The sequence below is a fragment of the Epargyreus clarus genome, unplaced genomic scaffold (assembly GCF_041222505.1).
Source record: "Epargyreus clarus isolate Ecla_fem2 unplaced genomic scaffold, WU_Ecla_fem_2.2 ptg000015l, whole genome shotgun sequence".
Lineage (NCBI taxonomy): Eukaryota > Metazoa > Arthropoda > Insecta > Lepidoptera > Hesperiidae > Epargyreus > Epargyreus clarus.
The window spans coordinates 11,337,288-11,350,373 of NW_027332223.1; the positions used below are offsets into that span (position 1 = coordinate 11,337,288).

General features: G+C 37.1%; 1 protein-coding gene across 1 annotated transcript in view; it reads right to left on the reverse strand.

The window, feature by feature from the left end:
* mid (midline) overlaps positions 1-13,086 on the reverse strand; it is a 146,696-nt gene that overhangs the window by 131,150 nt on the left and 2,460 nt on the right. Inside the window, exon 2 of the mRNA XM_073080749.1 lies at positions 3,026-3,306. Coding sequence (XP_072936850.1) covers positions 3,026-3,029 — 4 coding nt within the window. The 5' untranslated portion in view covers positions 3,030-3,306. The remainder of the gene's footprint in view (positions 1-3,025; positions 3,307-13,086) is intronic.

A 13,086-nucleotide genomic window follows, 5' to 3' on the forward strand; every position in this document is an offset into this window, starting at 1 on the left:
ATATTTGGTCCCTGTGATCGACTTCAGTAAAGAATTTCTGTCTTGTAGTAGTTGGTCAAATGTTCATGAAAACAAAGAACTTAGGTAACATACACGCTCGATTACTATCTATTTTTTCATTACAAAAAATAACTGTTTATTTTAATAATGCCTGCTTAACAAATGTGTTATATGAAACAACACAGCGACTGATTTTTACGAAATACTCATTTTTCCAACTTTATCGCGTTATCATCTGACGTAGACAAGGCACTATTAATTATTTCTTTACCGAATGGGCTTTTCTTTATTGCGACGACACGACACCGTCACTGCAACCACAACGACATCATTGGACGCATAATTGTATGAAAATATATTTGCACGCTGCCTTCCTGAGCCGGCACAGACAGCGATCGTACTTTGTCATAAGTGTTTATGTTTGATATATTATTAACAATCTACCTATTTAATAAAGTAATTAAAATAAATGTATTCTTAATTTAAAAAATAATGTATCTATATAGGTAATTTAGTCTTAAACCCTACCGTATGGACTCATGTCGATATCGATCAAAAATTAAAACGTACGTACCGAACCAGTGTCGTGCGTTCGGTGCTACCATGCCGGTGTCGTGTCGTCTCACTAAAGAAGACCCCAATTATCAAACGAGTACCAACCAGAAATAAAAATAAGCTCCGAACATAAAAGTGCCGTGAGAAGATCATTATCATGTTACATGTTCAAACGGAAGTCGATGTTTTCGTATTAGAAAGGTAAGCTATTTCTACCTTTCTTTAAGTTAAGTACCTTGTTTAACAAGCAGATGGTAGTGGTTGAAACTCGGCCTCTCAGGAGGTCCCAGGTTCAAACTTCAGGTACTCTGAATTTTCAATATTATATGCCTATAAGAAATTTATAATCACTTGCTGCAATGGTGAAGGAAAACATCGTGAGGAAAAAAACTTTTGTAAAAGTTCTTAAAAAGTGCAGTGGACTAGAATCTAAATCCCTCTCAGTATGAGAGCCGAGCCCAGCAGTGGGAAGTAATGGGTTTATGACGACGATCTTGTTAAATTACCTACAAGTTTTCTTCTGTCGAACATACGGGCCTCCTCACGATAGGGGAGCCAAACTTTTTTGGAATACGGAGGGGAACCTTTCTATGATACCCGACCTCTTGGAGGAGATAGTGTTTTTCAAAATGTGTTTTCAAAATGCTTATTTACAAACGTATCTATAAATAAAACGTAATCTATAAATGAAAAGGGGAGTACAAAAAGTAGGTAGGTAGGTACCTATGTACTAATATCGAGCAATTTTATGGAATTTATGACACAAAAAACTTTTTTTTACGTAAAAACATGTCTATAAAGATATCAGGATAGACAATTATATGCCCTCCTTAAACATTAATTCTAACAATATGTAGGTAACTACTAACCAGAAATAAAGACTAAATCATTTTTGATACGAATTCACATTTAATACAATATTGGTTCTACAAAAGTACCAATGTATTAAATGACCTTATGAAAGTGTCGTTTTAAATACTAAGGCTATTCGTTATTCTACGAAATGTGTAACCAAAATAAAGACATATTTAATTTTAATAAAATATATAAGCAACTTAGTTTTCCACTTAAACTGGTAATGTAGCACCCTGCGGTACATAATTTAATATCCCAATTTACAGTCACACACTTTAAAAATAATTATGATAATTATCATAGGTCCCTAAATTCCAATTTACTGCTTTTATAATTACAGTTCCATTCACAGTAGGTGTATGAATTGATTAGACAAGTATAAATGTATTAATGTAATGATTATTATATTCTAATAATTATTTATAGCGTGGTGGTTATAATTCGGCCTTTCAATCGAGAGTTCTGAGGTTTGAATCCTAACTCTGATTTTTCAAATTATATGCGTTTTAGAAATTACATATCACTTGCTTAACGATAAAAAACAATATCATGATGAAACCTACGAGTCCATGTCTGAGAGATTTTTAAAAAGTTGCGCAAAGTCTACCAATTCGCACTTAGGCAGCGCGATGGACTATTGGCCAAAGCTCCTCTAACTTTGAGATAAGCCTGTTCGTGCCCAGCAGTGAAACCTTTACTGTAGATACCACAAGACAATTTTACAAAAAAGTTTACAAAATTTGAGTTACGTTTTGCACAAAATGTTTGTAAAAAATGTACACACTTTATGGTATTTTTGGTAGAATCGCACCAAAATAATATGACCACATCACAGCAGTGTTTAAGCAATCCGACCCATAGCCAAACACTAAGCTCCCAATATAGTTACAATAGTTCATTATCCAAAGCTATCTACACACTCAAGTTGCGACAGTGTTGCGCGAATAAGCCATTATTTATGTATCCAGTACGCGTTGTGCTTTCATTTCGAGCTTTTACGCGCTAATTTGTGCTTTAGTGCTACTGAATTTTGAATGGCTAAGAATGTAGCACTTTTTATCTATTTACGAATGCTGTTCCTATTAATAATGATCATCGTTAGGTACGTAGGTAAATTAGATAGTAGGTACTAGTATTTATTTGCAAAATAAAGTGTATTCTACGTTGCTTTTTAGATAAGCTATCTAAAGTATAAAACATGTGAGTTAACTACGTATTATTATTAATGCTATACTGTGAAATAATACTCTATTTTAGTGGCTACATATTATGTTTTATATGTATCTTGAATTTGTAATTTGAATTTTTTTTAAAAGAAAAAAAAAATTAAAAGAAAAAAAATTTAAAAAATTTAAAAGAGAAATGGTTCTGAAAATAAGTAATCCACAGTCTAGTTTTACAGTGTACGACCCGCACTTATTTATCGATTGGGTCCATAGATACACGTAGCGGCTGTTCTTATATTGCTTGTAATTCATTACCATTTTAAGTTTACTTGTCCAACTATATTCATTAAACAAGCAAATATAGGTGAACGTTGATCGAATGCATTGAGGAAGCAAACATAATTCAAGTTACAGTCGCCGTTCGCAGCACAATACAAGCGCATACTTACCCATTGAATAATCTCTGAGTATTTAAGCTTTTATCGAGGTGGGCCATAAATCGGTGCGCAGGCGCACGTAATCCGCCCGCGCCCCGCCGCCAGCTATAAACAGAAGTCAACGTGTTGGACGAATAAATCGTGTTCTTAACTATTGTATCTCACGCCACAATAATGAAGTTAGCTCGTTCAGGAAGAATTACGGGCGGCGTGGGTGGGCGACGGGCAAATCCTTAGATTATGTGTTTGGTGTTTTTTGTGCAAGGCGACGAGCGCGCAGCCGGTGAAAGCTCCTGAAAAAACAAGATCAGGCGGTGAGGTGTCGGGTTGCAACACATTGGCTAGGTTTTGCGTTATTGGTTTGCAGTCACGAGCGGTTTGAATTGGTCACAGTTTGTTTTTTACTCGACTCTCCGAAATCAAAAGTTGTGTTAGGATTTTGAGCGGTTCATCTGTCGCAACATAACTTCTTAAATTCGAACCATAATTATAATGTATGACCTATCGTTTTAACCGCCGTTTTCGTAAGTAACGAACAAAAAAAAATATTTTTGAGAGTTGCCACGTGGATCACAGTATAAAGACAATATGGAAACACATGGTTGTCATAGATGCACACAAACAAACTTTAAGGCACACACAAACAAATAATTAATAAGTAGATATCAGATCGAAATCGAAATCTTCAACGTGGACTGGCATGGAGATCAACCTTGTTATCAAAAAACTTAGCAACTTAGACATCGCCTTAAAACTCTACTTGAAACACCAGAAGCCCTTTCCACACCTATTTCCTACAAGAACACATGCCTAAACTAAAACGCTTACCAGTTAATCCGCAAACCGCCTTACAAAGTGAAACGCGTATCGAATGCTGCGCGCGGAGAGGCGTGCGTAATCGCCTATAAACAAACACTCGTGGCCGGCACTAAAAAACTGATATATTTCACCAAACTTTTATATCCGTTCACTCCAACTTAAAATATATTACTTTTCTTTACCACCTTTTGTATCTTTACGTTGTCCCCAGTTTTATGAGCAACGAGCTCCGTAAATCATTGTAGTGGAAGTGTTTGGTCGTAACGTAAACAATGCGTCCCGCAGGGTAGGGCCTCTGAGCCCTGTGCTCGCATTTTAACACGTCCACCTTCGTATCTATTAAATGTTCGTTTTGCCCGCAAACCTAGCGTTAAACTGTACATTTTAAATTCTAAAACCTACCCGGGTATAAAATATAACTCTCATTTAAGCTTCAGTTACAATGTTTCGCGCCTATATCAAATGGTATCTTTACAATCCTCATAAAATTATACAGCTAAGTAATAGTTGAAAGACATTTCCGCGTTTATATTTTCTCAAGTTGATAAATAGTCTTCGAGTAAAACGTGGGTAGGTACATCTGTATCTTGATTACATTCTTACTAGAGATGCGCCGAATAGTGGTTTCACCGAATAACCGAATACCGAATAATATTCGGTTTAACCTTTACCGAACCGAATATTCGGCCGAATTATTCGGTTTACCATTCATTTTTGTCAATTTGCCGGTTATGTGTGTTCATTCACACTTTAAAATGTTGATTTGAAGTTTAATTGCTTTATTTTATTAGCTTTATTCAACATATTCTTTGTAGGATTTGGGTTTGACTTATAATATAATATAAATGTTGTATAAGAAGTTTTGTGTTTTAGTCCTGTACCATGTCGTGTATACAAGAAAATAGAAATACTCGAACCGAATATATACAAATACACATCAAAAAAGATGCCGAATACGCCGAATACCGAATACCTACCAAACAAATATTTGGCGCATCCCTAATTGTTACGTAAGTGTAGCCATTGGTGTCCTATGGGTACTCATTGCAAATTGATTTCTACTGTATGTTATTTAAAGATACTAGATACACCTTACCAATAAATATATCGTGGAATTTTATTATTAATTTATCGTCAAAGCTCTTGAAGCTATAAAACGTTCGAGCCTACTAAACACACAGAAAGCGGTTTCAATATTAAGAAATAAAAAGATTAATTTTATTTCGACAAAGGAAACAATTTTCACATCGGGGCTGTGTGGACATTACATTCCCGATAACAGTTAATCCGAGACGCACCAGCGCCGTAAATTAAACTTTATATCATTTTTAACGACCACCTCGAATGGTGTTTTGATTGCGGTGGCCTGGAGGCGTCGACAACTCGACACGATGATAACGCGACAGTTACCGAGACAAAAAACCCATGATGACCAGAAACCTCCACACCACCTCCACCTAAAACTTTACGAGGATTCCTACGCCACAACACTTCAACTTTACGACATTCTATACAAGCTCAAGTTAAGTTTATAACTCGTCAATATTTTTAAGTACGCACCTACTAGTTGTGGTTTATAACTTATACAGTTACCTACACGTTACCTATCATAACTGCGCCGCCTACGTAATAATTTACGATACGCACAGCGCACATTTTAAGTTTATTGTTTTCGTTTTAGTGCAAATAATGCGTGATTTAACGCTTAATAATATTTAACTCGCTAAATAAACCGTGAAACGAGGCCACAAAACAAGTAAAGAGCATCGAATGATAACAAAAAGGCGGCCATTAATCTCTCATTGTGCGCGCGGTGAAACCGTCCTGTTGTTTGCGGACTCGTCTCGATTTATTCCCCGCTCAGGCTGCATTGTCCTCAAACGATCGGGTGTGATCCGATACAAAGACTGTTACAAATGGAGCGAAAATAACAGTCCATCCGTCATACTTGTGCACACAAACCGTTTGTTTGATCTAACGGAAATAAATGTTCATTAATCGTTAACAGGACAGGTACAGTTATAAATCTGAGCCTAAGTAAGCACATAAAGCTCAGTCAGTGGTAAAATATTGTACAATTGAAAATTTAAAGGCGGATTGACGACTCGGGTGGCGCAAAGGCATACCGGTTTTAAATGTAGAGTTCTGGGTTTTATTCCTGGTTAGACATGTCTAAATAATTAATTTACGGTTAGAGGCGATAGAACCCTCCGTGTTTCGTATCTTAGGGCACCAACAACTATTTCCAGTTTGAAGGGTACGATAAACCTCTTACAAAAAGTATTTCGACTTAATCCTTAGAGGTCTGTGAAACATATCTGTGACAACTTCAGACAGGATTTTATTTTACAGAAATCTATAAGCAACAGTAGAAACGTATATAAGGTAGATCATTTGTCTAAGATATCTTTTCTGGATGCTTATTTATTTGCCTTTGTGTGTGGTCATTTATAACGGGAACCTAACTCGCCGAGTGTAAAAAACCCTTATTTCTGAGAAACATGACGTTGATGAGCGGCAAATTACAGAAGCAATTAATGACAAAGATACGTTGAGCGGTTTCCGTGATGCGCGCCAAGAGACCCATCCGTCAACAGAGCTAGGAATGCGTTCGTTTAAATAGCTTTTATGAGGAATGTCACCGTTGATCCTCGCTCCCTAGAGCCCGCCCGCTTCTCATGCTTCGATTGACAGCTTTGACAGCCAGTGACATGTGACGGCCATTGTCATGTTGATGTTGACACTGTCAAACTTGACTTCTGTCCGGATTCCGCATGTAAATACGGAAATATTACCCTCTGCGCGCACAATGGAACGACAAATTAAATAATGGAATAATAAACTGGATTCTGTTTGCTGAGCGGCTTACAGCTGCTCGATGAAATGTTGGTCGGTTTTACAGAAACGTGACGTGACAACTTGCGAAATATTTTTTTTAATTTACCCAAAGGTCTAAAGCAAAATACCGGAATTAACAATGGAAGCCTAGAAATAGTTAACTAAGTTCAAGTTTAAAATTATATTGTATCGTCGTACGTAGGTTCGGCGTGAATAATTAATAAGTATTATAATATTCTCTACATCCTATCTGCTTTCATAATACCTACGTAATCAGTGAGTAGGTATCTATATCATTTTTGTCTTTGTCTAAGTATTATAGAATAATGTGAAATATTGTAAGACTTCAACAAACATACAATGAAATGATATTTTAAAACCCAACTTTTGAAAGTTATCCAAAGTCTATAAAAGCTACATTGGTCCTACAGTCAATTAAAATTAAACTTACAAAAAATAATGTCAACACATTAAAATGCGAAAGAGGCAAAAAACGATAATTTAGGCTAATCTAATTATAGAATAATGTCAAATATTGGATAACTTCGCCAAAAATTAAAATGAAATTATATTTTAAAACTCAACTTTTGAAAGTTATCCAAAGTCTATAAAAGCTACACAGTCGTACAGTCAATTAAACCGAAACTTACAAAAATTCATGTCAACACATTAAAATGCGAAAGAGGCAAAAAACGATAATTTAGTCTAAAACAAGCCCGTGGGGCCGCGACCCCTGCGGGGCGCCCCCCGCCAGCTCCTCAGGGCCCGTCTCCAACAGCGCCTTCCACGTGACAAAGTGACAATTCACATTCACCTAATGTTTAGACATTGAATGGTCTAACATTCGCCTTATTTATGGCCGTTGCCCACAAAGGACTGCATTCAAAAGCTGCATCATTTCCGGATGTAACACGATAGGATAGTCGTTACTTATGTAAACTAAAACTGTATTTGTTCTATTGAAATGAATTGTTTTGTTCTTACTTTTGTCAATCGGAATAAAGTAATACAAAAATTAAGTCTTGTGACTCGGCATTTTTTAACTATCTACCATATCTACCATAGATATTTTAGATTCTACATCTCTACAGTTGAGAAACTATATTAAATTGTGTAGAGTTCCATTTAATGTAAAGTGCCAAAATACGATGAAAAGCAGATTTTTTATAGATTTATGTTTTATTCTTGTACTACTATGCTTACGAGCTTAGTCAGGTATGCCAGGTTTAGATTTTCAGCGAATCAATTCGGGTTTATTCATTCTAGGATTTTTCGTCTACCCTCGTGCACGGCGTTTACTCAATATTGTTCAGTAAGAACGTTTTCGACTTAATATTCATGAATATCTAAAATCTAAATCTGGCATTAAAAAGTAATTATTATTTCTAGCTTAGACAATAAAATATTAATTTATAGGCTTCTTATAACTACCCTTAAGACTCTTATACAAGTCCTAAATGACAAACAAGTCACAATCAGTTGCACTGCAGTTAATAACCATCCCTAACAAGACGATTACAAGATTGAACCGATGCACTGCGTCGCACGCGGTGCCCCTAATCCTGTATTCCTACACTGGGGAGACCCGCCCCAGCTATTAGCCGAAACGGATCCCTTTGTACACTAATCCGCCGGGGAAGTGCCTAAATATCTTGTGCAAATAAACATTCTCTATTGTCAGGGGAGAATCCGATTATGCGGTGTAACGATATCTTAGGTATGTAATTAGTTGCAAAAGTCAGATTTATGTCCTATTTGGAGATAGCGGAACTAAAGTGCTTAGTGGAACTTTTTAGCGATAGCGTTTGTTTGGTAAAAAAAATAGTAGGTTTGGGGGTTGGATAAATTTATATCTGTGACTTACTTTAGGGGTGTTAAGTTAAAATGTATCTAAATTATCGAGCTTTCTTAGAAAGTTTACATGCATTAAGCTGAATTTTATGACTACGAACTCTCCCTGGAGAGTTATATTGCTATTATACACACAGGAAGTATTTTTAATTTCTTAAGGTCAGTAGGTTCAGTAGGGCCTATTGTAGATAGCTATATACCCACTCGCTACTTCTGTAACATAAGACCGTATAGGTATGTATTTGTGTTTCTGGTTTCTGTTTCAAGTAACATTTTGACCACTCATACCTACTAATGTCAAAGTCCATCTCCAGTTCTCAACTGTCACATTCCACTACCGAAAACAAACAGCAGTTGGTGAGCAGTTCGAAACAATTTACATTATTGAACAATGCTAAGAGGGCACTGAGTCCCGCCCATCGCAACCCGAGCCTCCTCAACAATGACTCGATATGTAAATAGTAGCATTCGTTTGTTCAACACACGTGTACATTACATACACATTGGGCACAGTTCTGATATAACGTATCACAACGAAAAACAGCGTATCATATCGATACGCTAGATACGACCAACCGTTATTACGAAACCAACTACGTATAAAACAGACTAACGTTAAAGACACAATTATCAAACGCTAAAACCGTTCAATATCATATATTCACACCATTTTTGTCTAACATTTCACAATCGTTGAAGCGAGAAAGAGATGAAGCAAATAAGATTCAATATGAGCGGATTGTAAAGTCTATCTCGACAGCCAAATTCTACAATTGTTTGTTTAAACAGCAGTTGGTGAGGTTGTTCGAATCAATTCACATTATCGAACAATGCCAAGGGCACTGTGGCCCGCCCATCGCAACCCGAGCCTCCTCAACAATGACTCGATATGTAAATAGTAGCCTTCGTTTGTTCAACACACGTGTACATTACATACACATATTGGATATAGTTCTGATATAACGTATCGCAACGAAAAACCGTTTTTATTCATATCATACCATATCGATATCCCAGACGTGTTTCAATTAATAGGTATATCATATTGAAACGGTTGATATAGCCCGGATATACATTAGCGTAACCGTTTTCAATCATATATCATTCAATATCGATACAAAAGATACAGTAAACGATTATAACAAAACTGATTAATTGACGAAAATACCAAACCAAATTTACAAACGTAAAACTTATTCTTAAATTTATTTACTATGTTTTTGGTCCTCATTCAACTTTATCTTAGGCGAAAAATAAACGAATCGAATGAATTTAAATATAGGTACTTATGCCAAAAGGAGTGATTTTTGTTGATCATTTGCAACTGAAAGTACTAACTACATCGGTAATGAGCCGTGCATCTGATATCGATATCAGCTTTTCATTTCAAAACCAAATGTTGTCTATGTAACCGTTTTCGGATGAAAGTCTAAACGACTATGTATAGACACAAGTCTCGTTATCGGTTACCGATATAAATGGATCCAAGATGGTTTCGATATTCACATTACGAAAAGCTCTCACGAAGCTACGTTGTAGCGTACGTAGCTAGGTTGTAGCTACAGTTTTAAAGTCCATTTGTACCCATATAGTAAAATCTATGTCTTAAAGTATTCGAAAGTTATTCGTAGTTTATATCTTCTTCTTCTTTTTAAATATTCTTCTTCTTCTTTAAATATATATAACTCAAAGGTGGCTGACTGACATAGTGATCTATCAACGCACAGCCCAAACCACTGGACGGATCGGGCTGAAATTTGGCATGCAGGTAAATGTTATGACGTAGCCATCCGCTAAGAAAGGATTTTGATCAATTCTACCCCCAAGGGGATAAAATAGAGGATGAAAATACTACTTCGTAACGCGAGCGAAGCCGCGGGCAAAAGCTCCTTATCGTATATAATTCGTTTCATAACTGTTTACAACTTGAATTAGAAATAACATCATTCAAACATTAGGTAATTTCTTTACATATTCATTATTTGTAGCTTCGATATATATTCGATCAGAATCTATTCTTAGGTTTTACTATAGTTATTATATCTACTTAAGTATCTTTAACTACAATTGCATTTTTAAGAAAGAAAGTATTTAATGTTTTCAACGAAATAAAAATGTATAACCTACTTAGGTATTTACGATTATAAATCTTCAGTTTGTCTTATTTTATCTTTAGTGAATACTTAAATAAATACTTACAGATATGCTAAAATGTTAAATTTTTACCAAGATTTAAATACAATCACGTGACAAAATTATAAAACATTGCAACATTTCTTTAAGATCGATACTGATACTAGCATTCTCACCGAGGAGCTTTGCCCTTAGGTAAACCTTAGGTTATTCTAGGCAACTCTTAAGTTGCCTTGAAGTTCAAACCTAAAAATTGCCTAAAAATGCTTAGGTACTGTGACGGATTATCCAAAGCTTGAATCAAAACAGCATCCTCATACCTAAGCTGGGCGACCGCAGATGACGCTGTACGCTGAACGCATGCCTATTCATGAGTCGCCGGCTGCACGGGGCCCGCATTTGAATAAATACAATTAACTTGTTTGTTTTACTCGCCCCGACACGCCCCGGGTTCGCGACATTCCCCACAATTGGGGTTCTATTTTGACGTCTTATGTCTCGGCAATGGCGGACTAAGCTCGTCTGAGTCCCGGGGCAGAAATGTTGAATGAAGCCCAGAGCGAAAAGTTTAATAAGGCTCAGTCTAAGATCATCATTAACCCATTACTGTCCTGCCGGGCACGGGTCTCCGAAAGAGAAGAATTAGGTCGTAGTCCACCGCGCTGGCCAAGTGCGAAATGGTAGACTTCACATATCTTTGATTTTTTTTTAAGATTTATCGGGTATGCAGGTTTCCTTGCGATGTTTTCCTTTACCGTTTAAGCAAGTGGTTCTAGTACGAACATAACTTTGAAAAATCAGAGGTGCGTGCCTGGGATGTGAGGAGGCGGAGTTTCTTAACCACTGGTCTATCACTGCTCTAGGTAGTCTAAGATGTTTAGGCTACATTTTACAAGCTTTTCCAAATTTTCGCATCTTTGGCCTGATTTCGACCAATGCGTTACTATCCCTGAGGACTTCTACCTCCTAATTGAAAACTATTTCGCAGGGACCTCATATTTAAATCCCAGCTAATGGTGATATTCGGCAGCGGGCGGCACACTCAAAGGCGATCTGACCGCGGCGCTGCACTGTTATTATCTCAACACCGTCTCTCACCTAACCCATTCCTTTTTTACCAGACGCCTTCATCTCCTTCCTTCTTGACCCGCTAGAGCAGGACTTACTCATTTATACTAAACTCGAGGTGAGGGCGTTCCCTCGACGATTTATCATTTAGCGTTGCCTACAGACATTATTTGAAACGCATTAAAATCGCGCTTGTGGAAAATTTGTCGGCATCGAAATTAGTACTCCTCGCAGAGTGCATAATTTATCGCTTTAACCACATCCGGTGCGTTGTGATGCTGCTAATTAGAAATTCATTGACGTTGATGATCGACCTTCTAATTCGTAGTAAATTGAAGCTACTTAACAAGCACAGGATAAAGCGCAGGATAAAACGGTTTCGAAGTCGTCAACCCTACTGTCCTACTGGGCAGGGGTCTTCTCTCAGAATAAGGAAGATTAGGAATTAGGAGAAGGATTAGGCTCTAGTCCAAAGCGTTGGACTAGACTTCATATTTTATATCTTAAAGATTTTTTAAAGATCTCTCAGTTATTCAAAGTTTCCTCACGGTGCTTTCCTTCACCGTTAAAGCAAGTGATGATTAATTTCTAATAGGTATTTAGGTAATTTCAAACATAACTTTGAAAAATCAGAGGCTTGTGATTAGAACGTTGGACTCTCAATTGACAAGTCCAGTTTCAACCACTACGCTATCACTGCTTATTAGCCTATCATTGCTTTCTTTCTTTCTTTAAAGCAAGTGGTCATCCTTCGTGTATTTACGTGCAGATCATGCTTGCTTTACATTATTCATATGGTACCTACAAGAAATTAAAAATTAAATGTATAATTGATTTACCCAACACCTTGTTTTAATTAACCGTTAGTCTACAGACTCTAGAACAGAGGTTCTCAAACTTATTTCGTATATTGCCCTTAGAAACAATTATTTCCTAGCATCTTCCAAAGTTGGCGAAAAAAACAAAGGTCTTATTTCTGTCTGGAAAAGTGTCCTAGCAAGTTGTCGACCTATACATTTGGTTTATTTAGTAAATCATAAATCAACCATTTCCCTTAAACAGCATCAACGCACTATTTTTTAAGGCCCTCCACCATAATCCTATAGCCGAGGAAGTGACGCTATCACACTTTGAGAAACACTGTACAGGCCAGTATTGGACAGCGCTGTCCGGTGCCCTGAGGAAGCAGTCACGCGCGGCGTGAACACGTGATGAATATGTATCGGCAGGCCTCAGCGGCGCCTTGTAATTTGAGCCTCGCCGGTAATTATTTACGTGAGAATGGGCCTGCCGACCCGCCCCGCCGAGACGAATCGTTGATTGCGATGCCGCGGCCAGATTGCTCGTGGCGACTCATGCTGGTG